We start from the raw sequence: 27,137 nt of genomic DNA on the forward strand, positions 1-27,137 counted from the left end.
ATCACGCTACGACCAACAGGAGCCACCAGTAAAAAATGTTACAAAAGCGGAGAAAATTATGAACAATTCTCTCTTTTGTGACGCAAGCGAAGTTGCGGGGGCTAGTATTTTATAAAACTTGTATTTTTTAAACCTGCCATGTAACCGTGACCGTGAAACAATGAATTTGGTCAAAATAATAAAACCTCGCGGTGGAGCGCGACACACATCAGTTACACAATCGCGTTCATGTAACCAACAACTGTCGCGGTGCAGTTTTGATTAAAACATTTTGCAAAAGTTCTATTTTATTGTTTTTTTTTTGTGTGCTTGGACTGTTTTGTTTTGGTATGTCTTTGTTTTTTTATTAACTTTTACTGTTTTAGTTTCTATATTTTTAAAAGTGTTAAGCACTTAAATACATAAAAACCATACCACCACTATTTTTACCATATTTAGGAAGACATAAAAAATGTCTAATTACTACGTTATTGAAGAAATAAAAAAAAAAGTATGGTTAATTATATGCAGCATTTTTAAATATTGAAGTAGGATAATAAAATTATTATTATATCGTAAAAATATGCAGCATTTTTTTATTAAATGGTTTTCAAAATGTCCACAAACTAGAATAAAGTTGTTTTCAAGAGTTAAAGTAATTATACTAAATCTATTTTTAAATATTTTTTATACAATTTATAAAACAGTGACATTTCTTAATCAGCTCCATTAAGTGCCTCATATTATAACTTATAAATAATTAAACTATAAAAATATTAACTATTCAAATAACAGCTCTCGTATCATATTATGCAGGTTAATAAAATAATATGCTAAATAAAACCAATCTCGAAATAAATTAATTAACTATACACAAAGTAATGCCTAAAGCAGCTTTTCATAACTTGCACGTGTCATAAAACGCAAGCATTATTTTGAAGACCCCATTAGTAAAAATACAGGAGTTTTTTTTTTATATTACAATCTTAAATTAAAATACTGAAATGCAGTCATAATGTGAAGATTGGTGCTAAGTAAGAGTATCGATTGCGAGAGTTGGTAGCATTTACTTTTAATTTTAAAATCTAATATATTATTACTCCTCCGAAACGGCTTGACCGATTCTCATGTTTGTGAGCATATTGACTAGGTCTGAGAATCGGCCAACATCTATTTTTCATACACCTAAGTGACACATTTTTTTATATGGCATAGCAACGTTTGCCGGGTCTGCTAGTATTCATATAAAATTTGGTGGAACCCCATACACCCAACGCGAGTCCCATAATGTTGATTAATTTGACAGATGTGATAGCTGAGTTTAAGCAAGCGCCTCTCCTGAGAAATACTAGTTGAGTTTTTCGCTCTTGTATGCCTAAAAACTACTAAAATGGTGGTAAATCCGGTCCTGATTAATGTGTTCTGTTAAATAAACAGACTGAGCAATAAATAAGAGACATAAAATAATAATAATGTAACTGTATTATAACGGTATATGCTATAGAAGAAAACTTGATTGAAGAAATTATACCATCATTTATCTTTACTGACATTTTTAAGGCAAAACTTTGTTTATGCTACTGTCTATGACCACTAAATCGCTTTTCTCGAAATAAAGCATGAAGATACTTAAACTTGCTTAATAATTAAAATTACTTATATACATAATATCACGCCTGTTATAATGTAAAGTGTAGGCAAAAATGTACAAATGCGTGCCTTTTGAGCGCATTCGTAGATCTAGATAAAAGAAAAAATATTCCTCATTAACTCGTGTTAAGTTTCGAGAACTGTTACTGAAACGTAAGTTTGGGAATAATCCGCAGTAATGCTGATAAGGATCAAAGTTCCGTTACAACCCTAGTATACACTAGCCTAGACTACATAGTTAGCCAATTTTGTTAATTAAGCTATATTAAAGTAAAGCTATCAAAATAATTTTGACTGCCTCCGTGGCGCAGTGGTTTAGGTCGCCACGCCGATACCACTGCAACGGGAGGTCGCGGGTTCGATTCCCACACGGAGCAAATATTTGTGCGATCCACAAATAATTGCTTCGGGTCTGGTTGTGCTTTGTGTCCGTTGTTTGTATGTTTGTAAAAGTCCCCGCGACACAAGAGCAATTCTTAGTGCGGGAGTTGTCTAAAAAAAATAAAGAATAAAAAAAAATTAAAAAAAAAATTAAGTTACAAAAACCACATTTTTACAAAAATTAAATCGATATTAGAATAAATCTATTTATATTTCGCTCAAATTCCTATCAAAATTCAGTTAATCTCAAAACAGGCTATAATTATCTTATCATAACATTAAATTGGTCTAGACGTTCCGGAGACTCTGTCTGACATATAGACAAAAACTGATAATTACTTGCTTTGGTGCTTTAATTTGTATTAATGCGTTTTTATAGATTTTCATTATATCTTATAATTTACTAACTGACTCGCGTAACTTGTCTTGCGTCACATAAGAGAGAATGGGTAATATTTTTCCCCGTTTATGTAGCATTATTTACTGGTACTCTGCTCCTGTTAGTCGTAGCGTTCCTCAATAAATAGGCTATCCAACAATAAAAGAATTCTTCAATTCGCACCAGTAGTTCCTGAGATTAACGCGTTTAAACAAACAAACAAATTTCTTCAGCTTTATAGATTACTAGCTGACCCGCGCAACTTCGCTTGCGTCACATAAGAGAGAATGGGTCAAAATTTCCTCCGTTTTTGTAACATTTTTCACTGGTTCTCTGCTCCTATTGGTAGAAGCGCGTTAATATATAGCCTATAACCTTCCTCGATAAATGGACTATCTAACACTGAAATAATTTTTCAAATCGGACCAGTAGTTCCTGAGATTAGCGCGTTCAAACAAACAAACAAACAAACAAACAAACAAACAAACAATCAAACAAACAAACAAACGCTTCAGCTTTATAATATTAGTATAGATTAAATTAAATAATGTTTTCTGACACGGTTATGTACCGTTGGGTTTAATTTTCGAATGTTAGTATTGTTATGTTGAGAGCAGTGATAGCCGAGTGGTATAAGTTGGTATCTTCCACGCTAGCGGGTGCAGTTTCGAATCCGAGTTATGTGTGTACTATAAACAGTCCCGAAACAACTATTGGTGGATCGCACAAGTAAATATTTGGTTTACCTCCGCAGGCCGCGAACCTTGTATCTGACTGCCTCCATAGCGCAGTGGTTAAGGTCGCCACGCCGATACCATTGCGTCGGGAGGTCATGGGTTAGATTCCCACACGGAACAATTATTTGTGCGATCCACAAATAATTGTTTCGGGTCTGGTTGTACTTTGTGTCCGTTGTTTGTAAAAGTCCCCGCGACACCAGAGCAATTCTTAGTGCGGGAGTTGTCTTTTTCTAAAGACAAACATAAATAATAGTTCTTACGAAATTTCTCATTGTTATTATGAGTAAAAATATCTAGTAACTACATTATCAATAATGTGACTGTTTACTAAGGACACAAGGTTACCCAGAAACCAACGTTCTCTTTATTAGTCTTATATGTAATTGTTTTGTAGAACTCTTAATTTAATACCAATTATAGCTACTGATAGCTCTGTAAACAAAGATATAGGATATTATGACTAGAATATCCATACTAATATCCATACTAATATCTATACTAATATTATAAAGCTGAAGAGTTTGTTTGTTTGTTTGTTTGAACGCGCTAATCTCAGGAACTACTGGTCCGATTTGAAAAATTATTTCAGTGTTAGATAGACCATTTATCGAGTAAGGCTTTAGGCTATATAACATCACGCTACGGCCATTAGGAGCGGAGTAGCAACGAAAAATGTTACAAAAACGGGGAATTTTTTTTCATTCTTTCTTATGTGACGCAAGCGAAGTTGCGCGGGTCAGCTAGTATAAATAATACTGAAGGAACTCAGTCTGTTATACTTTTGATACTAAACCGATGGACCAATTGCGATGAAAAATGTTTAACATGAATTCATTCTTGTTACATCAGTTAGGTTGAGCTCACTTTTAGAGTATGTTCTGTGGATGGGTAACCATATAAAAACTGGAATACGATCATCTGATTCCAAACTAAGCAGAGCATGTACTGTTACAAAAAAACTGATATATAGAGAATAAGTATATACTTATTCTACATACTTATATAGATAAACTAACAACCAGGCTCAGAACAGATGCTCATCACATAAATTTTTGTCCCGGGTGAGATTCGAACCCACCACATGTGACGCTATAGTTACTGCGGGAAAGTGACCACGTGAGTCATATTTGCGTTAGTTATTTTACGATATAATTAATTGCATAGCTTAGAATTACAGATATTTAAAAAAAACTCGCAAAATGTTAACCGCAAATTGTCAGATCCTATTTAACTGACTTAATTAGATGATCAATTTAAATAATGTATTCTAATGCTGACATTTATGTAAATAAACATAAAACTTGTTTTTTTTTGGAAATTCCGTAAACATTTTGCTTAGTAATCATTACTAATGCTACATAAGCGAAAGTAAGTCTGTCTGTCTGTTTTATTAAAAAAAATACTGAACCGATGGCAATTGTATTTGTCAGCTTCATAGAGTATATTGTGTCAAGACGTACCTAGGTTATTTTTATTCTCAAATCTACACAAATATGGTGCCTTTCAAAGGAAGTTTCTCTTCATAATATACTAGCTACAGCCCGCGACTTTGTCTGCGTAGGATGGTTTTCCGGAGTAAAAGTAAATTTTGTGTTAATGTAGCTTATAAATCTAACTGTGTTTGTAGTTAAGTCGTTTTGGCGTGATTTAAAAAAAGTAAAAAAAAATGTTTATTTCGTTAGCTCGTACAACTTTTATTAAAGTAAACTTTAGTAAATCCTAAATAGAGACCTCCTTTTAAATAAAATATGAATACCTGTGCTAAGAGGTCCCGCTTTTCAATGGCAAATCATAAAAGGGTTAAAATGGTGTACAGAAAAAATATAAAAAAGAAAAACACAAAAATAAGAAACATTTAATTATTTTAGTTTGAGTAACAAATATTGTCCAAAAATCTAAATTATCTCATTTATCATATGGGTAAGTAGTAAAAATTCGATTTACCGGTCACGTGACCAAAACCTAATCAATTACAAACTTCCCAAGAAAAAACCCATAACGGTATTTATTGAGGATAATTCTTATTAAAATCAAAATTGATTAATTCTACAGTCTTATTTGTCTATACTTTAATATTATAACTACGAAAGTTTGTCTATCTCTCTGTTATGTGTTCAAGGCTAAACCGATAAAGGTAATGAAAAACCTGAGGTCAAACAAAGGCATAAAACGGGATGAAAGTTTGTAGATGAACGAAGCCGGGCAGGTAAGCTAGCTCGAAGCTATATTATAAATGCGAAAGTCTGGCAATCATAGCTTAACCGCTAGAATTTTGATGATCAGTACCGCGATTCTGTACTACAATCGACTAACGACAACCGGCTAGCTATCGAAATCTGACATTTAGAGTGTACTGCCCAAAAAGTTTCTGCGACGTCCGTCAGACGCGCTGATCAGATTTTCATACAAAATTTCTCGGTGACAGGTCGGTTGTCGGTAGTCGATAGTAGTAGAGAATTGAGCTACAGATGATATAAATTTCGATCAGCCATAGATTACTTTTAAAAAATCAGCCTTGTTTAAAATAGAAATGCGATTTTCGCAAGCGAAACTGCACGGAAAAGCTTGTAAGAAAAATATTACTTGGATTACAATGAAGGAAAACATCGTATGGAAAATGTATTCATATGAGTTCATTAACTGTTCTTGAAGAAATGGAAAACCTGATTGTTGCTAGCGCGTCGGATTCAAGGTCTTATCTCATTTCGAGAGATAGGGTGCGTACTATAAGTAAAGTTGATACCTCCCACGCGAGTGGTCCCAAGTTCGAACAGGGGGCAACACACCAATGACTTTTCGAAGTTATGTGTGTGTTAAAAATTATTATCACCTGTCCCAACGGTGAAGTAAAACATCGTGATGCAAAGTTGCATGCCTGAGAGATCTTTAGAACAGTTCTTGAAGGTATATAAAATCTTTTACCCGCATTAGGCCACTGAGATGGACTCAAGGCCTAACCCCTGCCTCATTAAGGGAAGACTCTTGCCCAGCAGCGGAACATTAATGGGTTACATTTATTTTTTATATCTACTGAAGCTAAGCTGGTTAGAGCGTATAGCGAATTGACCAATTACATTGCATGAAATCTCCACTTCTTCTCTAAGTAAAAAAAGTGTCATTGGTTGATGAGCTATCTGATACCGAGTTCTGCTTCCTTGGAAACGCACCTCATCTCTCGGTTGGGACCTACAAAGATCCAATCATAAGCACACGTGCCATTTGGACCATTAAATAATAATTTATAATTGTTATTCAGTGTACACGCGATCAATTTACATACTATATTATTATAAAACTAGTAATTTTTATGTTAAATTTCCTTAGTCTCGCAGGGCAGTATTAAAACTACACTTAAGGTTTAGCTTTGACTTAAGTCACGATTGTTTTATACTTTTTTCAAGATATGCTTAGTCAAGATAGACTTGCGGACCCGGGAAATATTATAAATTAATACTTTCCACGGGAATCTGTTGGTGAAAATCGCGTTACAATCTGTTCAGTAGGTTTTGAATTGAACGCGAACAGGCAGACAGAGTATATAGAAGAGTATTATGTAGTAACAACAAAATAGTAGTATTTATGTAGAAATCGATTTAAAAAACGCCTATTTTTAATTTTGATGATTCTAATATGCACTTAGTTTCAAAGAGCATCTGGGAAGCTTTTCTTTTAAACATATTTTATAGATGAAATGAATACATATAAAAGAATCGATGAAATAATATATAAATTTACTGGAAAAAAACAAGAAAAAAAAGTGTAATATAATAAATTCTTCAGCATTCTTATATTACTACGTCTGATCTATTATTACCAGTAATAATTGAAGATTACCAACTAAATTAACTGGACAATTATTATTTAATTGTTATTGGTATTATAAGTATTAAATTCTTATTATATAGCTAATCTTTTATTCATATAGGTCATACAATTACTTGCAATGGTCAAGGACTTCTTACCTACTTGCTCATCCACACGTGTTTAAAATATTATCCCTTTTTTCAACCCCTTAGGTGATGATTTCTTTAATACATACTAGCCTATATTAGAACCTGTTTATTAAACTTTCTTCATGCAAAATTTCATGAAAATCGGTTCATTGGTTCAGCCATGAGAGGGCAATAGATAGTTCAGAAGACTTTCGCGTCGTGACGGCGACGTTCCGGAACCCGCTCTCTTTCTACATATTTTATTTATTGCTTCGCTTTCTGCAGTGGCTTGAAAATTTATTTAGACACACATAATAAATAAATAAATATCATTGGACAATTCATACATGGTCATTTGATTCTAAACTAAACAGAGCTTGTACTAGGGTAACCAAATAACAATAAGTAAACATACTCGTACTTCTGTATATACTACTTAATACATACTTTATATAAAGTACTAGCGGACCCGACAAACGTTGTCATGTCTACATGACTTTAATTTGAACATTTTTTTTTTAATAATCTAAACCATTCTCAGATCCCCTTGAACACACACAAAAAATTTCATCAAAATCGGTCCAGTCGTTTAAGAGAAGATCAGTGACTTACAGACACTACACTTACAGAAGAATTATATATATAAAGATAAAGATCCTTTCACAATCAGAACAGATACTCGTGCTCATCGCACAAATATTTGTCGCGGGTGGGATTCGAACACAAACCATGCGGCGCTACGGCGCTACGTAGGTGACTACGTTAACCACTGCGTATACGTAATTAACTGGCATATAGTATAAACAATTATGGCTTTTATCCCCTAGATAAGAATATGCATGTAGCTATGAGATTAAGCCTAGTAACCTGTTTTAACATACCTATAATTATGCCTTAGTCCTAATCATCGTACAATGATAATTATTCTAATTTACACATACTTTTCCTTAGAGACTCGTCAGGGTTATACCTAAGAGGTATTATAATCAATTTAAAAATGACTTGTGTAACATTTTAATAGGAAAATCTAAGTATCGCGTTACATTGTAACATGGAGTCATTTGTCATTCAAAATGATGGATGGGCTGAGTTTGTATTGCATTCAAATGGTTCTGTACCTCACGTTTTAATACATACTAATACCTATTATAAAGCTGAAGAGTTTGTTTGTTTGAACGCGCTAATCTCAGGTCCGATTTGAAAAATTCAGTGTTAGATAGCCCATTTATCGAGGAAGGTTAGGCTATAGTATATCATCACGCTACGGCGATTAGGAGCGGATTAGCAACGAAAAATGTTACAAAAACGGGGAAAATTATGACCCATTCTCTCTTATGTGACGCAAGCGAAGTTGTGCGGGTCAGCTAGTACATATATACATACATGAAACCATGCCTTTTTCCTGCATTATAATATGTATGTAGTACAAAGATATTTATCATTAGTTAGCGCGGAGTTTTGTAACGTGTCCGGCAAATTGCAAAAGGTTCGTCCCCTAATTTATGGGACTAGGGATAGTATTTTTAATGGCGAAACATTGGTGTATTTCATACACCTCTTTCTACAAATTCGGTTATAGCAGGCTTGATGTTATGTATGTATGTACAAGCATACAAAAATTTCGGCAAAATATTGAAGATATTCGAACATAAATGGGAAAATGCAGTAGCCTAAATTTTGTCCAACCTGGGAATAAAACCCAACACCTCGTGATGAGCAATACACATTTAGTTTTAAATACTGAACCTTAAAAGACATGTGTATCTTTGCAACAAAGTAACCAATGAATTAAACATTTAGCGTTCTTTAATAATTGTTCTTATTTATATCATGTAGATAACAAACTAACTGCCAGTTATGTGAACTAATCGACATGTAACCATCGCGTATAAGACAGTTATTATAATGAGAGTTTTTTATTTATGATTTTTACATTCTACCCCTGTAACACTCGAAGGGGTAGGTAGATGTGTCTAAAACATACCCACGTTTCGCCATTAGAATGTCAGTGCCATTTTATAAGGTACACGCCTATAACTGTATACCGGTCATGTTACCAAACTCCGGACTTTGATTGAAAACATTTAAAGATAAATTATCTCATATCACTTTTTTCCAACCTAAAATACTATTGAATACTGAATTTTATAATACATTAAGAAACTACGGGCTAAATTAGAACATTCAAAAACAAATTCGGCGGATTTTCCCAATTTATATAAGTAGATTAAACTTTGCCCAACCTGGGAATCGAACTGATGACTGATACACACATTCTGTGAAGGACATTTATACGAATATGTGTATCTTTGCAACAAAGTAAGACTTGAATTAAACATTTAGCATTCTCTAATAATTGTTCTTATTTATATCATGTAGATAACAAACTAACTGCCAGTTATGTGAACTAATCGACATGTAACCATCGCGTAAAAGACAGTTATTATAATAGGACATTTTTTCATTCAGATTTTTAATTACATATTACGGCTGTTAATCCGGGGGGTAGGCAGAAGTGTCTAAAATACACCCACGTTCCACCATTAGAATGTCAGTGCCATTTTATAAGGTACACGCCTATAACTGTATACCGGTCATGTTACGAAACTCCGGACTTCGATTGAAAACATTTAAAGATGAAAAATCCAATAATAGCTTTTCCCAACCTGGGAATCGAGCTTCAGACCTCGACAATACTATTGAATACTAAACCTTAAAAAGACATATTAAAAAACTACGGGCTAAATTGGGAACATAAAATTTCCTAATTTATCTACCATATATATTAGTAGATTAAACTTTGCCCAATCTGGGAATCAAACTAATGACTAATGTACATTCTATTGTGATTATTTATTCTGTGAAGAAACTTTGTAAAGACATGTGTATGCAACAAAGTAATAGTTGAATTAAACATTTAGCGTTCTTTAATAATTGTTCTTATTTATATCATGTAGATAACAAACTAACTGCCAGTTATGTGAGCTAATCGACATGTAACCATCGCGTATAAGACAGTTATTATAATGATATTTAATTAATTAAAACTGTTACACGTGGACTTTGTATACAGTTATTTCTGTAAGTACTGATTGAGACTAACTATCGTTTATAAATAGACTGAATTGTTATTCTTGAATTATAGTTTGATTGAAAGAAGATCTAGGTATTATAATACTAGCGGTCAGTGCCGGTTTTACCTGAGTTTAACCGGGTTAACATTAAGGAACTATACACTAAATTCTTCCTTAAATATCACTCTATCTATTGATGAAAATCTCAATTGAGTCCGTTCACTAGAATTTGAGTTGATCACAAACAGACTGACTGACGCGGTGAAAGGCTTTATTTGTGATATGTAGAATATACTGGAATTATCGCAAATTTGCACGATATCTTAAATTGCTTGACGTTTCGGCATATTCCCAGTTGTCTCCTCTAGCCATATCCCAAGAATAAATACTGGGAATTGTCTTCCCGCTTGTGACACAGATGTCAAATTTTAACAGTTGTCCCCTTTCGAATTCGTGTCAAAAGGGGACAAATTGTAACGTTTTTCCCAATTATTGTCCCTCTTTCACTATACAGTGACTACTAGGAGTGTAGGGACAACTGGGAATATTCTGACGTCTCGGCGAAGTTTACATTGGCCGTGGTTGCAAGTAGACCTTATTACCATAGTTGTATGACGTTAAATATGCTACAGACAAAAATATTAAATTTTTACAAAATAAAAAATCCAGTTTTTAAAACGCCATAAACAAAGAAATATGTTATTATACACACCCAAATTTTTAACAAAAAAATGCTTTATGGTTTTTTGTAAATAATAAGGATAATAAATTGAAAAACAAATTATTAAAATTGAGTAGTCATAGGTATTTCCTTATAATAATAGGTTCAAGGCTTTTTGCAAAAGGGCACTACGCCGAAAACTTCATGCCAAAAGTACCAATAGTATATAGGTGGTATATATTGTTTTTTCTGTGGTCATGAATGGTTCAGCTACTGATAACGAGGTGTAGGGCTTGTTTCCCGGGTTAAGCAAAATGTTATTTCTATTAACAATGTTTGGTACATGGCAACAGGCTCACCCCTTTCTATTACATTAAATTATCATTGTAAATAGCAAAACCCCGTGAATTTTATACACATCTATCCACACCTTCGAGTATCATGTCGCCCTAGTATCGCTAGATAACGTTTGATATTTAGAATTGCATTAAAAAAGTTATTTTTCAACTTATACAAATATATATGCTTGAGTTGCTACGCGCTATCACCCATTTTCAGTCAGTAATTTTACAGTATAATTAGTATATCGATATTCCGGATAGGCAGCGTCTTTCTGTCTGTCTGTCACTTGAGTGTATTTCAATAACTAGATAGTTCTTTTTTATATGTGGTTCGGTACTAATCGGTCCAGCTAAAACAAAGCCGAATTTGTGTAAATAAGCCAATGCGAACAATTGTATGGTCTTGGTGTTCGAAATACTGCCGAATCGTAAGTGCCGAACCGAATATGACGTGTGTAGCAAGCCTATCGCGATGAGTAATATGCACAGATGTATTCGTAATTTACTGATAGGTACATAGATGTTATACAATACGAAGCTCTCATCCCCAAGATGAGTAACAAATACTAAAGGATATTTATAAAATAAATACTATAGAGGAAGTCAGATCTTGAATACTTAGTCACGATGTTTTTATTTATTTCTAAGAACTAAGCACTTACTTAATGACTATAGTATTTGAATGTCTCGAGTGATATAGTGTTATAGTTATCTTAAGTGTTGACTTGAAATATTATTATGTGGGATTTGAATTGATAATTTTATAATAGTATTTTATCTATAGTACGCGTGTTTTCTACTCACTGTTGGTTGTCGTGGGTTCGATTTCTATTCGAAGCAAATGTTTGTTTTGATAATTTTTGGAGGGTTATTTTTTTAAATTAAGAATTCTAGTATTACGTGTTACGAAATAATTAATACTCTAATCAATTATAAACTAAGTTGTAAGGCTTGCGAGACTGAAGGTTTGTGTTGGAGTGGGTTTCCGTTGTACTTATTCAACCAGTTTTTACTCAATACGCTTATGTGATTCATTTTATTGAAAAAATTAGCTTATGTCTTTTCCTCGTGATACTACTGCAAAATTTTATCCAAATCACTTAAGCCATTTTCACTTAAAAGAAAACAAACAAACACACGATTTCATTTATAATATTAGTATGGAAAATATGGCTATTTGATGAATATCGAAATCATTTTTAAAGAAAAATAAATATCATAGATAAGTGGTATTCGTAAAATAAAGAATACTTTAAGTTGAAGGTTAAATAACTTTATAATAAAAGCGATAGTGAGGTCGTTGAACTTTTGATTTGTTTTCTTGTATTTTGTTCAAATTTCCGCGAAGTCACAAATATCGTTGAACTATAACTTTTGAGAACGTATTTATTATGCAAGAAAAAATTGCTAAAGTTTTTAAGACATTTACCAATTTTTTAGATCATTTGTTAAATCACGAGAGGTTTTGTCTGAGAGAATATTATTATTACGTGTCAATGTAGAGTTGAGCCTTCGACAACGTTACCCAGGGAGAGTTGTAATACAAAATGACAAATATTCATTTAATTTAGCACCCATAATGAGTAGCGTCATTATATGATTTGTACCTAATATTGTTAAAACAATTTGGCAATTAAAAAGAGTGGCCAGGAGTTTCTTGCCAGCTCTTCTCATTGGCCCTACTTGAACTGGCGGTAAATTCACTCTCTGTATCTTTGACTATCATAAGTGTCAGCATTTGACCTATATGAATAAATGATTTTGATTTGGATTGCGTCGTTTTCAAGTTAAAAAAAGTAGCAAACCTCACGCACTTTCTTACCGAAATCAGTAGTATTGTACAATACACTGATGTGTTTTTTTTTACCCATTAGTGTCCCAGTGCTGAGCAAGTAACTCCACCCGAAAGAAGGAGAGGCTAAGCCTTGAGTCTATTATGCTGGCCAAGTGCGAATTGGGGAATTTGAATGCCTCCAAATTTATTATTTTGTGAATGTTTAAGCTTTGATTCCACAAAGTTGAACAAGTGCGTATCGGGGAATTTCATTTAGTCATAATTTACGCCCCTGAAACATTACATCATAGCCTTTCACGCTGTACCTGGAACCGGTACTCACTCTCGCCGGCAAACAATAGTGAGGCAAGCAACTTTCGACACGTGCATAGCCGTATGAACGACCTTCGAAACACACGTGGAAACAGTCTCGATTCAGCCAATTAACAGTAATTAACACAAAATTTAACGATTTTCGGCAGTTCAAACCAGCTTTGAGTATAAAAAACGTAGCACGAGACAGACAGACTGTATTTTGTGCTTTTAATGCGTGTCATTTAACTGTGTTTGTATGTATGGATAGCAACAAGCTTTGTGGAAAGCGAAACATATCAAAACTAAAGACGTAAGCAAGAAAGAAGGGTAGCGGATATGTTAAAACGACTACTAACTAAAACTGGCTAGCTGTACATATCTATACTAATATTATAAAGCTGAAGAGTTTGTTTGTTTGTTTGATTGTTTGTTTGTTTGTTTGTTTGAACGCGCTAATCTCAGGAACTACTGGTCCGATTTGAAAAATTCTTTCGCTGTTAGATAGCCCATTTATCGAGGAAGGTTATAGGCTATATATCATTACGCTACGATCATTAGGAGCGGAGTAGTAACGAAAAATGTTACAAGAACGGGGAAAATGATGACCCATTCTCTCTTAAGTGACGCAAGCGAAGTTGCGCGGGTCAGCTAGTCTATACTAATATTATAAAGCTGAAGAGTTTGTTTGTTTGTTTGAACGCGCTAATCTCAGGAACTACTGGTCCGATTTGAAAAGGTCTTTCAGTGTTAGATAGCCAATTTATTGAGGAAGGCTTTAGGCTATATATCATTACGCTACGACCAAAAGGAGCAGAGCAGCAGTAAAAAATGTTACTTAAACGGGTAAAATTTTGACCCATTCTCTCTTATGTGCCGCAAGCGAAGTTGCGCGGGTCAGCTAGTTTTGTATAAAAATCTGATATGTGTCCCTAGCGGGTGCCGTAGAAACTGATTTCGAAGAATATTTCAAAACTAGCTGTCCCGCGCAACTTCGCTTGCGTCACTTAAGAGAGAATGGGTCAAAATTTTCCCCGATTTTATAACATTTTTCACTGGTACTCTGCTCCTATTGGTAGTAGCGTGATGATATATAGCCTATAGCCTTCCTCGATGAATGGACTATCTAACACTGAAAGAATTTTTCAAATCGGACCAGTAGTTCCTGAGATTAGCGCGTTCAAACAAACAAACAAACTCTTCAGCTTTATAATATTAGTAAGTATAGATGAGAGCTGACTGTAGAAATCGTGCTACCGAAATCGTCTAATGCGTCGTTTTTCTATGAGTATGTCAATATCCGCTCTGCAGCTTGTTGTTATAGTAAGTAGAATAAAGTGTTGCACACTATAGTTCGACAACTTAGTGGAGGGTAGGTATACAAAATTTAAAATAGGGAGCAGTGACAGTGTCATAATTAACTGACGGATGCCTGTCTGATACAGCTACTTTATTATACTACACAAAATTCTTAAATTCACGTGACGCAGTAATAAAAGCCCACGCGACACAAGAGCAAATCTTAGTGTGGGAGTTGTCTTTTTCAATAGAATAGAAAATAGAAAAAGAGATTTCTTTATTATAGTCTATATAAAACGAGCATGCCAAGGCTCTCCACTAATTTCTCAGAAGCATATACAAAAAAATATATCACGAGACAGGAAGGAAAAAACAAAACGTGTCAACAATTTTGATGAACTCAAAAATATAATTAAGTAACACGTGAGGTTACTCGAACTCGTGTAAAAACGGGTTCTTGTTATGGACATACCAACACACTATGGCTTGCAGACATAAATTATATTTCGTATCATAAAAATATAGGTACAAAATATATTTTTTTGAACACGCGTCTCGACGGCGGCATTTTGAAAATGGGATTCCGGTTTTTTAAACGTGATATGAAGGATGAATGGTTATTGCACCACTGCTTAGCACGTGTGTCCTCGCGAGATAGGAAAGGAGTAAAGTCTCTGATCCTGATTTCTGAGCTTCATTTAGCGGTAGTTTATCTATTCAATAGCGTTTCAACTCATATAAAACTACACCGGTGTCAAAATATATGAAAATTATACTTGTATCGCACAAATAATTGTTCCGTGTGGGTACCGAACCCAGGACCTCCCGACGCAATGGTTTTGGCGTGACCTGAACCACTGCGCCGCAGAGGCTCTGCTCACGACATATTCCAGATAATAGCCAGCGCTTAGAAAAGCGGTAGTTCACCGCTTTATCATTATAATACCTTTAAGCTCAGTGATAATAAACTAGCACGTTAATAATAATATTTATTTCCGCCTAATTACTTGTAATTTTCAAATTATTATGTGGATATTTTTACAAAAACGAACAATTCAGTGTCTGTCAGTCAGTAACCTTTTTTTTTGTGTGTTAAAAAAAACTATTTTGAATCAAAATTACCGGGAAAAATAAAGCTTATTTTCAAGGCTAGACACAGATTTTAGAACTCTAAATAATTATTATGTGGGTTCTAAATATCTCAAAACAGATGATAATTGTGACGATAATGGCATTCTTATTAATTAAATTATTTTTGTTATTATCTTAATTCCTTGGTCTCGACCTATCCTGGGACAAAACAGTGATTTAACGTATAACGTATGTCTAAATAAAAAAAATCTAAGTTTGTAAGTGGGTCCTCCATTCCTTTCGAGAAATTTTACCCTATTTCACCGAATTATGATGATTTTATTGATTACAAGGGTATTTTGAATATCCTAGGTGAAAAATCCGTGAAAAATAATTTATTATTTGTTACCATAGACGTAAGTCGTGCACCCATTTTTGAGAATGGTTAATTTTATTTATGTACACAATGTTTTATTATTTTTTAATTCAAATAGATTGCAATCTATCAAATCAAGACAAAGGAAATTAAAAGCAGTCAAACTGTTATTCTAATTATATGTTAATAAAAAATATCAAGATTTAGTCGTTTTTGGGAATAGATTGGTGATAAAAAATTTATGAAAAATAATCTACTCACTATATCTGAAGGTGTAAGCTCAAGTAAGCTGAGATGTAAGACATACACCCATGTTTTTATGTTAGTCTCATTTAAAAGGGGGCATTCCTATTGCCTTATACAGGGCAAGTTACTAAACTCCGAGCTAAGAATAATAGTACTTTACCCGACCCGGGAGTCAAACCTACGATCTCACGGTCAGTACACACTACCACCTAGGTTCTAGATCACATAGAGACCATTATTTAGTTTAATATTATAATGCAACGGGTCTTATACGCGATTGAAAATTTAAAGGTTAGGATACCTTATTTCCTATATCCTAACCTTTAAATTTTCAATCGCGTATAAGACCCGTTGCATTATAATATTATGTGTACTAGTCGCGAGAGTTTAAAAACATTCATTATTTAGTTTTTTACAATAACACTTACATGTATGTATGTTCCTTTTCAGAATGCCCAGGTTATGCTGACATTGTGAATTCAAGATTTGAAGTGCTGGTGAAAACATCGCCATGGGTTACATCAGTAAAGGAAGCTATGAGCCGATCAAATCGCCCAAATGTAAGTAAATACTATTTATCCATACGTATTAACTGAATCATATAACTGCACGTTTAGCACAGTGATTGACTTGGTATGCTACAGTTATTGCGGCTTCTTCTTCTTATCATATGGTTAGTGGTCAACCTAGTGTCAAAGTTGTTCAAGCCGCCCGAAAGGCCTTTGACATGGCTTAACGACTGTTATCTTAGTAGACAACAACCGGGACCGACTTTTTACGTGCCCTCCGACGCACGAAGACGCCCAGCTCAAATACCACTATGCGGTCACCCATCTATAGAATGACCGCGCCAACGGTTGCTTCACCCACAGATCGTTGTCAGACCGGTGAGCGCAACTGACTATGGGCGCCTCGTTATTGCGGCGAGGTGACCGCTTTAACCACTGCGCCAAACGTGCAATTAAGTTTGTATTTAGAAGTATATTATAAGTAAGTTTATCAGTTATTTGGTTACCATAGTACAAGCTCTGTTTAGTTTGGAATCAAATGTCCGTGTGTGAGTTGTCCCTATTTAATTATACCTATTTATAAATGACCTATTAAATAGTTAATTAGGTACCTTTTTAAATTATCTTAAACAATTACTATTTCTATACGTTACACTATTTATAGTGGTCAAAGATCAGCTTCCTTGACAACAAATATATTATTATATTTAGATAATAAAAACTACTAAATGAAAAGAATGCAAATTAATAATTTTGGGCAATCAATTCAAATACCGTTATAAAGAAATAAAACAAAACAAGTCGTCTTTCTTTACGAATAAATTAATCATTAATTAAGACTAATTAACATTTTTTACATCAATTTGTATAATCGCCTATTTACATTATATTAAGATTACTTTAAGGTACGATTTTTATCACATTAAATTATAGAAATTCGGCCAAGTGCGAGTCTGACTCGCGCACGAAGGGTTCCATACCAAAAAATATGACAAAAACACGTTTATTATATGGGGTCCTTAAATATACACATTTTTTGGTATTTGTTGTTATAGCGGCAACGGAAATACATAATTTGTGGAACTTTCAGCGTCCTCGCTTTATGAGATACAGGCTGTAACAGACGGACAGACAGACGGACGGATAGACAGAGTTTAGAGTTATGGGGTTCTGTCTTTGACCCTTTGGGAACAGGACCCTAAAAAGCATATTAACATAAATAGAAAAAACGGTTTTATTTAGCACTAGCTGACACGTGCGGCTCCGCTCGCGTGAATTTCGTACTGTTGCTTATTCGTTTGAGCACGTGCATTGCGAAGCATTCGATACACCTGCACATAAAAATGCTAACAACTTTTTTGTCATCTAATGGTTATTTACGAAAGGGACCCGAAGGGCACACAATGTGACACAGGCTCAGGCAGGCCTGATTTCCTGTGGTTACCTTCTTTTCCGCTTTCGTCTGTATCCGTACCATTTTACAGTGTAAAATATAATACCTTATTATAGACTGACCATTGCTTACCCGTCTGGATTCAGAATATTATTATAGGTACAGACAGACCTATCTGCGCCGGAGCTCTTCACACGCGTAATAATGTAGGTATACTGGCGATGATACGTCCGAAACCGCGTAACCCGTAATTATTTTTTATATATCATCCGTTGTTTATTTTTTAAAACTTACCACATAGTCTGTTTCATTGCTATCCAATTTATTTCCTTAATGCAACCAATTCATTTGGTTATGTGTTACGAACTGCAACGCCATCTGTTAGTTGCGGCGAACAACGACAACAAACGTAATTACTCGGTTTGCCATCTAGGATATCCCGACCGCACCGGACCCACGTAAACCAACATTTTTGTGTAATATATCATACAACATTTATGTTTGAAAATCTTATAAATGTATAGCCTGTTGCAAAGGTATCTTTGTTACAATAAAGCAATCAAAATAAATTAATTAGAAAAAACATGCTGTGTTGCTACAACAGGTATCGATACGGCCGGCGCCGCGTTAACTAAATGCGAATGTTGTGAAATGGATTGCACGCCATCTATGGTCTCTTTAGGGAAACGCAGGTTCAAACGATTTCTACGTGTTTTTTTCAATTTTCTAAAAATCTTTGAAATTTTATGCGATAAAACGTATCCTATAAGTTGCTCCACTACTTATTCTATGCATATACCAAATTTCAGTGCATTCTATCCGGTAGTTTTTACGTGGCAGCGTAACATAGAGACGGAGGACAGACAGACAGACAGACAGACAGAAAAGAAAATTATAAATTGCAGATTCGGTATCAGTATCCGTTACTAAACATCCCCCATTGGTTTTTTTTTAATATATTCAATGTACAGAATTGACCTCTCTACAGATTTATTATAAGTATAGATAATCGTTACAGCCCGAGTTTAACTTGGCTTTGCTATAAAACAAAAAAATCCCAAAAATAAAACTGTTAGTGGTCAATTCCGCTACTTATATGCAAATTGGTACAGGATTTTACTTTTAAAAGCGGAACAGACAGAACAAAAAGAACTACAGTACCTAAGGGTTTTGATTTAAAAAGAAACTATTTTAATTTTTTCAGATTGCCTACCAATTGGTCATAACATTATGTTTTTTACCTTTTAACGTTCACTGAAACCTTAATCTGTTGACCTCAAAAGTTTAAAAACGAATGCAAGTGCATGAAATGTAAAGTGATTGTTTAACGGATAAAGAGAATTTTAATGCAAAAAATACAAAAATGCATTTCCTTGTATTTGAACAGTCAATTTTGTATTATTATTGTGACATTTCCTTTAAAGATAAAGCCTAAGAAAAAAGTCCCAAAGTTCCAAAGTTTAAACAAATAACTATTAAAATATATTATTCTCATAAATTGTCACAAGAGACGAAAAAAGAAATATAGCCTATTCACTTTCATGGGTTGAACTACTCGAATCGGGGATATATTTTTCTTATCCCTATCGTATCGATTGTTACTTGGAGTCGGCACTACGGGTTTCGTTGCAAAACGGAACTATGCTGATGTTTTTACAACTAGCCGCCTGCCAAACATGAACCTTAACTAAGAACCCTACACTAAACTGGAAATAGGAAGAGAAGGGTAGAAAAGTGGATGCGGGTTAATGGTATAGGAAGCTAGGATAAAGATGGGGCGGGATACAAGCGGCATTATTTGAAAGCTGTTCACGACCTACTGGTACTTCGTGCTTTTAAATAGGCGCCTTTCTACCTCATATCGCAAAATACTATCATACAATTAGATAGTTGAGTGTTCTTTTTACAGTGAATTCATATATTTTTGTTTATGTTTCAGTAAAGCTGTTAATCTGCACGACATTTGGGATCCTCTTCATGGTGTTGGTTGCATTGTCAATTATCCTGGACCCTGTGGTTATGTTAGCTAGATACGTAAGTAAATCAAATGATTATTATACATTGTTAATTTGTTTAATATAATTACTTTATGAAAGTAATTATTAGTTATGAACAAAGGTTATAGACACTGCTTTAAAATAGTAGTAGATGATGATGAATAAAGCTTTTTATTTGGGTAAAGAATTTAAAAGCAAGGACTTTAAAATCTCGCTACTTTAATTTAATGCTCGAATTATTTCACTGAAAGGCAAAGCAGCTTACGAAATGGTATCAATTTACAACTTCTGTCAATTCTGCCGCGATATCATTAAGCATAAAGTCAGTTCCATTCTGTAGATATTCAACTTTTAAAACAACGTCTTTTTGTCTTATTCCGTTTCTCCAATTTTAACAAGAAACCACATCAAACAACCCCTTCTTCTACTTTCCAGCTATCTCGCGTGGACTACGGCACGTTCGTCCACGAGGCCCTGAGCAGAGAGACGGACAGCGTGCACCTGTCTGTGTACCTGTTCAACGTGACCAACGCAGAGCAGTTCGTCAGCGGAGAAGATGAGAAACTCAAGATCCAGGAGGTCGGACCTTTTACCTATCAGTAAGTGATTTAATTATGACAAGATATATGGGTGTGAAAGAGGCAAGGCAAAATTATGACAAGATGTATCGTACCAAATGGCGTACTTTGGTTTTTATGTACCCCTATTGGATATAGATGTAATTTTTGTATATATGAAAGTGATTTAATTTAACACTGTTGTTGTTTTCTGTCATAATTAGCTTCTGCTCCCGATTTCTAAAAATGCGCCTGTAATTATTTTCTTCTGTAATAATCTAGGCCACACACTACATATGTATATTATTATGTTTACCATGTTTCATCTAAATCTGTTAAGTAGTTCTAGCGTGTTTGAATAATAAACATCCACTGTTTCAAAGATTTTACTCTGGGAAATCTTTTCATGCGAACGAATTCGCGAACAAGCAAGTTCTTATTAAATACGTAAGATAAGAGCAGGAAAAATCACCATCAATTTTTTATACTTTAATCTACTAAATGTTACGTTTAATTTTTCCAGAGAGAACCGCACAAATGAGGATCTGGAGATAGACCTAAAAGCCGGTGTGATGAGGTACACTCCTCGACACCGCGTCACCTTCCTCCCCGAAGAGTCTATCGGCAACCCCGAGGATATGATCGTTACTATGCCAAACCTTGCTATGTTGGTAAGTACTTTACCATAGTGCATATTCATTATGTGGGTTTTGTGTTAGTTATGTGTAATATAACAGTAACCATTTTTGTTCCTGTTTCATAATGTTTAACTTTGCTTCTTGGTCCTATGGTGATAAATATACTTAGGCACTGTATAATGGTGTCTTGTTTGATTAAGAATTCACTTATAAGTTTTAAGTATTGTACCCAATCGGAATCTGAAATAAATCGGTTTGAAGAAGTAGCAGCATAATTTACTAGTACATATTGCTTAATAATTTCAACCTAAAGATCTAGCGTAGTCAGATTTCTAACCACATTTTTTTATTTTTTATTAGCACCTTATGTGTCCCACTGCTGGGCAAAGGCCTCCCCTCTTTCCTTTCAAACCAAATTTTATACATTTATTTAAATTCCACCTCTCTACAAAAATTACATTAAAATTTTCAGGCTATGTCATCCTCAGTGACAACCTACGGCCTCCTAGCGAAGTTCGGCTTCAACATGCTGGCCTCTCAACTGAGGAGCAACGCCACCGTCACTATGAGTGCTTACGACTACCTCTGGGGCTACGACGAACCCCTCATCAGAACCGGCAACCAGTTCCTCCCTGGATGGATCAGTTTTGATAAACTTGGATTACTTGATCGGGTATGCAATTTGTAAAATGTGGACTGTGAGATAAAAGCTAATCGTGCCACTTCTTCTCTAAGCACGTGTCGTAGATTTGATTTCAATTCAAAAAAAAAATATTATCATCCTGAAATAGTTGGTTCAGTAGTTCGATTTTCAACTAATATCGACTGCCGGCAACCGACTAGCAAACGAAAAATTTTGTATGAACATCTGATCAGCGCCCTGACGGGCGTTGTAGGAATTATTTTATCAGTTCAGTTAAATGTCTTTTCGATACTCGACAATGCCGACTGTAGCTTAGAGAATCGTGCTACTAGTCTGGTTTGTATATTGGTTAGTTATTTTGTATGTTTGTTAGGGATATTTAATATCCCTGCAAGAAATAAAACAAAGTATTCAATAAGCAGCACATACACACGTTGCAGTATAGATTGTGTAGGTACTTAAATTGCAATTGAATTATTTTACAGTTATACGACAAGAACGCGACGTTTAGAATGGAGGTGAGCAGCAGAGAGGAAGACAAGTTCATGATCAAGAAAGTGAACGGCATCGGAGGTCTGAAACCTTGGGGATATGAGGATCCTGAAACTAGGTAAGACATACAGCCTTTACGTTAAGAAGTCAATTGTTAAAAAATAACTAAGAAATTGAAGTTTTTAGTACTACAGCCATTTTCTTAACTTCTTTATATCCACCTTTCCAGAACATCCTGTAACAGCTTCAACAACACCTTCGAAGGTCTAAGCTACCCCCCACAGCTGTCCCCCACTCGCCCCCTAAAAATCTACCGGAACGTCCTCTGCCGGTTCATGGAGCTGGAGTACCAGGGGACCACGAACACGGACATAGGGGTCGAGGGCCTGGTGTATAGGGTCACCAACAGGAGCTATGACAGCATCCCGGAGAATCAGTGTCTTTGTAGCAAGGGAATCTGTTATGAAGGGATCTCGGATCTGTCGCCGTGTATGTATGGTGAGTTGATTATTACGCTTGTTATATTAGTAGTGCAATTCTCTACCACTATCGTCTATCGACAACCGGCTATCTATCGTGCAATTTGTATGCAAATTTGATCAGCGCCTCTAGCGGGCGTCGTGGGAACTATTTTGACGGTACATTTCAAATGTCTTGTATATTGTCTTGTGTATTGACTGTACCGACTGTAGATGATCGCGCTACTGATAGTGCCGGTAATGTTTTTTCTCTCAGTGTTGTTACTTGTTTAACCCAGCAGCATTTTCAGCACTGACACGAGAATACTGACACTACCGCACAAATCACATTGGCATTATATTTTTTATTATGCAACGATACATTTCCCAGAAGCACACTCAATTAAAGAAAAACGCTAGTTAGCACTGAAATAATAATATTACCTAATATTTCAGGTCTCCCCACGGTGTTATCAAACGCGCACTTCTATGAAACAGACCCTTCCATCTACGAGAAGATTGAAGGCTTCACTCCCAATGAAGAGGAACATGGCAGCAAGTTTACTATCGAACAAGTAAGTTATTACTTAACTAATTTATTAAAGCACTTATAACTCTTTCGAAAACGGACTATCAGGATAGGATTATAGGACTATTAATTACCATTTTTTTCCTATTTATTCCCGACTATGCCAGATTATGGCAGAATTAACAGGGTCGCTGTCCGTGATTCTTAATATCGAATACTTAATATTTGAAAATTAATTCTTGAGAAATAATTATCACTCCACAGTTCCTACGGAGCCCGGTAGAGGAGCTAAACAGATTTTCGTGAAAAATTTTTCGATAGTTAGCTGGTTGTCGGTAGTCAACAGTAGTAGAGAATCGAGCTACAGCTTATTCTTTAACACACGGTATATTTACCAGCGAAATGGATCGGACGGTCAAACCGTAACCGAGGAAGAAGACGGCAAATATAATCATTATTAGAAACATTACTTACTATACCTTGTTGTTTGTTGTTTGTCGTATGGTTAGTGGCCAAAATAGTGTCAAAGTTATTCAAGCCGCCCAAGAGGTCTTTGACATGGCTTAACGACTGTTATCTTAGTAGACAACAGCGGGGACCGACTTTTTACGTGCCCTCCGAAGCACGGAGACGCCCAGCTCAAATACCACTATGCGGTCACCCATCTAAAATTCTGTATAATGTACAAACGTGTTTACGGTGTACTTGTGTGTTTCAGACTATAGGCATGGTGATGACGACGAAGTTCTCAGTGCAACTGAACGTGATGGTGCGCGACGTGTCCTTCAACTCCAAGGTCAAGAGCTTCTCCAACATGTTCGTGCCTATTGCTTACTTCAAAATTGTAAGTTTTGTTTACTTTAATCTATACTAATATTATAAAGCTAAAGAGTTTGTTTGTTTGTTTGAACGCGCTAATCTCAGGAATTACGGATCCGAATTGAAAAATTTTTTCAGTGTTAGATAGCCCATTTATCGAGGAAGGCTTTAGGGTATATAACATCACGCTACGTCCATTAGGAGCGGAGTAGCAACGAAAAATGTTACAAAAACGGGGAAAATTATGATTCTCTCTTATGTGACGCAAGCGAAGTTGCGCGGGTCAGCTAGTAAATAATAAATTTAACCCATTAATATCCCACTACTGGCCAAGGGTCTCCTCCCGTAATAAGGGAGTGGTTAGGCCTTGAGTCGACCACGCTGGCCAAGTGCGGGTTGGGGACTTTGCATGCCCTCAATAAATGTTTTAAACAAATTTTTAGGCATGCAAGGTTTCCTCACGATGTTTTCCTTCACCGTTAAAGCATGTGATAATTGTTTCTAATACACACATAACTTCGAAAAGTCATTGGTGTGTTGCCTCGGGTTCGAACTACTGGCGTTGGAGGTGTCAACTTATACCAAATTATTGGTCAAATAAATTTTTATTTAGAGTGTGATTTTTTTATGTCTGATCGACTATTGACTGTCTCATTGTGCAGTGGTCAAGGTGGTCGCCATGGTAATATATTTCCAATGTCTCGAGATGTTGTAGGTTCGATTCCTACACAGAGCAAACAATCAGATCGATCCACAAATACAATTTATTTTCTAATGTGCGTCTGCTTTGTGTCCGAAGTTATATTTTTTTTGTCCCCGCGACACAAGAGGCATTCTAAATTGTCTTCTGATATAAATAGAAAGCATTACTAAAAAATATTGTGAACACGACATTTCTTATAATTTAATACTCGACAACAAACAGAGTTTAGGAAACTGTTTCTTAAAAGTTTAATTAAATAACCTTAACTCGAGTAATTAATCGTCTTTACTATAAAAGTCATATAACAACACGAACACAGCTATAATTCTCAATATTATTTACAGGAGCAGCCAAAACTCGCAGACGACCTAGTCGCCACACTGAAAATGATCCACATATATTCCCCCTACAGTCTTCTCACAGCCCAAGTGATCCTCATCATAGCTGGTCTTCTTCTCCTCTCACACAGTGCCAGGATCCTTTACTGGAACTGGATATATACTAAACGAAACGGAATCGCGTTTCAAATGCAGACTAAAAACGCTAAGGAAGTTAGTAGCGAACCACTTATGAAGAGCTAGATTGCAGAGTTTAATAAAGTTACCAATAGATGGCGTTGTATGAAAAATACTACATAGTATAAAACAAAGTCGTTTTCTGCTACATGATCCTATGTATGCTTTGGTCTTTAAAACTACGCAACGGATTTTCATGTGTTTTTTTTTGTAGATAGAGTGATTTAAAAGAAGGTTTTTTGTAAAATAACCTTTTAGAGCGGGTGAAACCGGGGCGGGCCGATGGTGATAATTATGTATATAAGCTTTCACAGTACATAATGATTTGTATGAGTCACAAATTATTATTCGTTTAGAGTCTATTGTGTACTTTATTTGTTTGTAAAACGTGACACAAGGTTTGTAAATACCATTTGAGGGTGATGAATTGCTGAACATGTAATAAATCCATTAAATTAAATTTCAAAATTATCTTAACAGCAAAATTATATGTTTTGACAATTTTAGTTAACTATAAAGTGCTCCTATGGACTATATAGCCAATGGGAAGTAATATAATCATGTGTGTATAAATAATACGAGTAAAACCGCAGCACACTACCAAGTTTTGAATCAAGCTTTGATTTGATATTAATGTAAGATGTGAATAATATGACAGTCTGTGTTTTTTATAAAGCGACATCTATCGGTATGATTTAGCAAATGTATGTAATAAGTTAAGACGGGTGTACAAATTAGTGTAATGTATGGATATTATGTAAGTTAGTTATAAGTTTAATTTAAATGAGGTGCGTAGGGATCGTAGCCTTAGTTCCTGCCTATCCCTGTGGGATAAACCGTTAATATACGATAGAGAATTTAAATAAGACTGTAAATAATAAACTATTACTTTATATTCTGTCTCTTTTTTTCATCCTTTTATAAATTTAAATACATACTGCGTCTGTGGCGCGGTTGGTAGTGAATGGAACTGCTCGTGTATTCGATTCTCGTGTCAGGCAAGGTGCTATTAGTCTTTTCTGATTTGTGTTTGAATCTTTGATTCTTTTATATCTGTCGGCAACGACACGTCGCCACGTTTCGAAAAAAATAAAAAAAATGAAAACTATGCCAACTTTTAGTAGAATGTATTGTTTTGATGCATTTATTTCATTTACTATATTTATTTACCGACTACTATATTTATTATATTTACCGACTTCAAATAGTAGATGGATTGTTTTACTTCGTTAAATGACTAAAACTAGTTAGAGGACCAAGACCATTTCTATGAAATTGGTTTACTTACTTTACTATTATAACATTTGGTACTGACTGCCTTTGTAGGGTGTGCTACTGCCGCAATATTATATCATTTGGCAGACATACAATTATCCCGATAATTTACTTGTACCCGCTTTACTCATGGCTTAGCCTTTGTTCCAATCTATGTTGGAGTCGGCTTCCAGTCTCACCGGATGCAGCTGAATACCAGTGTTTTACATAGAGCGACTGCCTATCTGACCTCCACAACCCAGTTACCTGGGTTATAACACGATACCCGTCGGTAATACTGGTTGTCAGACTTTCAAGCTTCTGATTACTGTTAACAACTGTCTAAGATAATCGAAAGTGACAGGCGGGACCCACAATTTAACGTGCCTTCCGAAACACCCAGGGACTCAATATG

At 35.1% G+C, this 27,137-nt stretch overlaps 1 protein-coding gene across 1 annotated transcript; it reads left to right on the top strand.

Annotated features, from left to right (window-relative positions):
• The first annotated feature begins 215 nt into the window (after window positions 1-215).
• Window positions 216-26,363, top strand: LOC142976674 (scavenger receptor class B member 1-like). The gene is made up of 11 exons (XM_076120170.1): window positions 216-327; window positions 16,666-16,775; window positions 20,057-20,151; window positions 20,550-20,713; window positions 21,195-21,342; window positions 21,782-21,982; window positions 22,438-22,562; window positions 22,674-22,942; window positions 23,359-23,477; window positions 24,150-24,275; window positions 25,298-26,363. Exons 2-11 carry the CDS (start codon window positions 16,727-16,729, stop codon window positions 25,532-25,534), a joined length of 1,533 nt encoding a protein of 510 aa, XP_075976285.1. The 5' UTR covers window positions 216-327; window positions 16,666-16,726; the 3' UTR covers window positions 25,535-26,363.
• Window positions 26,364-27,137: the final 774 nt, after the last annotated feature.

The sequence above is a fragment of the Anticarsia gemmatalis genome, chromosome 11 (genome assembly GCF_050436995.1).
Source record: "Anticarsia gemmatalis isolate Benzon Research Colony breed Stoneville strain chromosome 11, ilAntGemm2 primary, whole genome shotgun sequence".
Lineage (NCBI taxonomy): Eukaryota > Metazoa > Arthropoda > Insecta > Lepidoptera > Erebidae > Anticarsia > Anticarsia gemmatalis.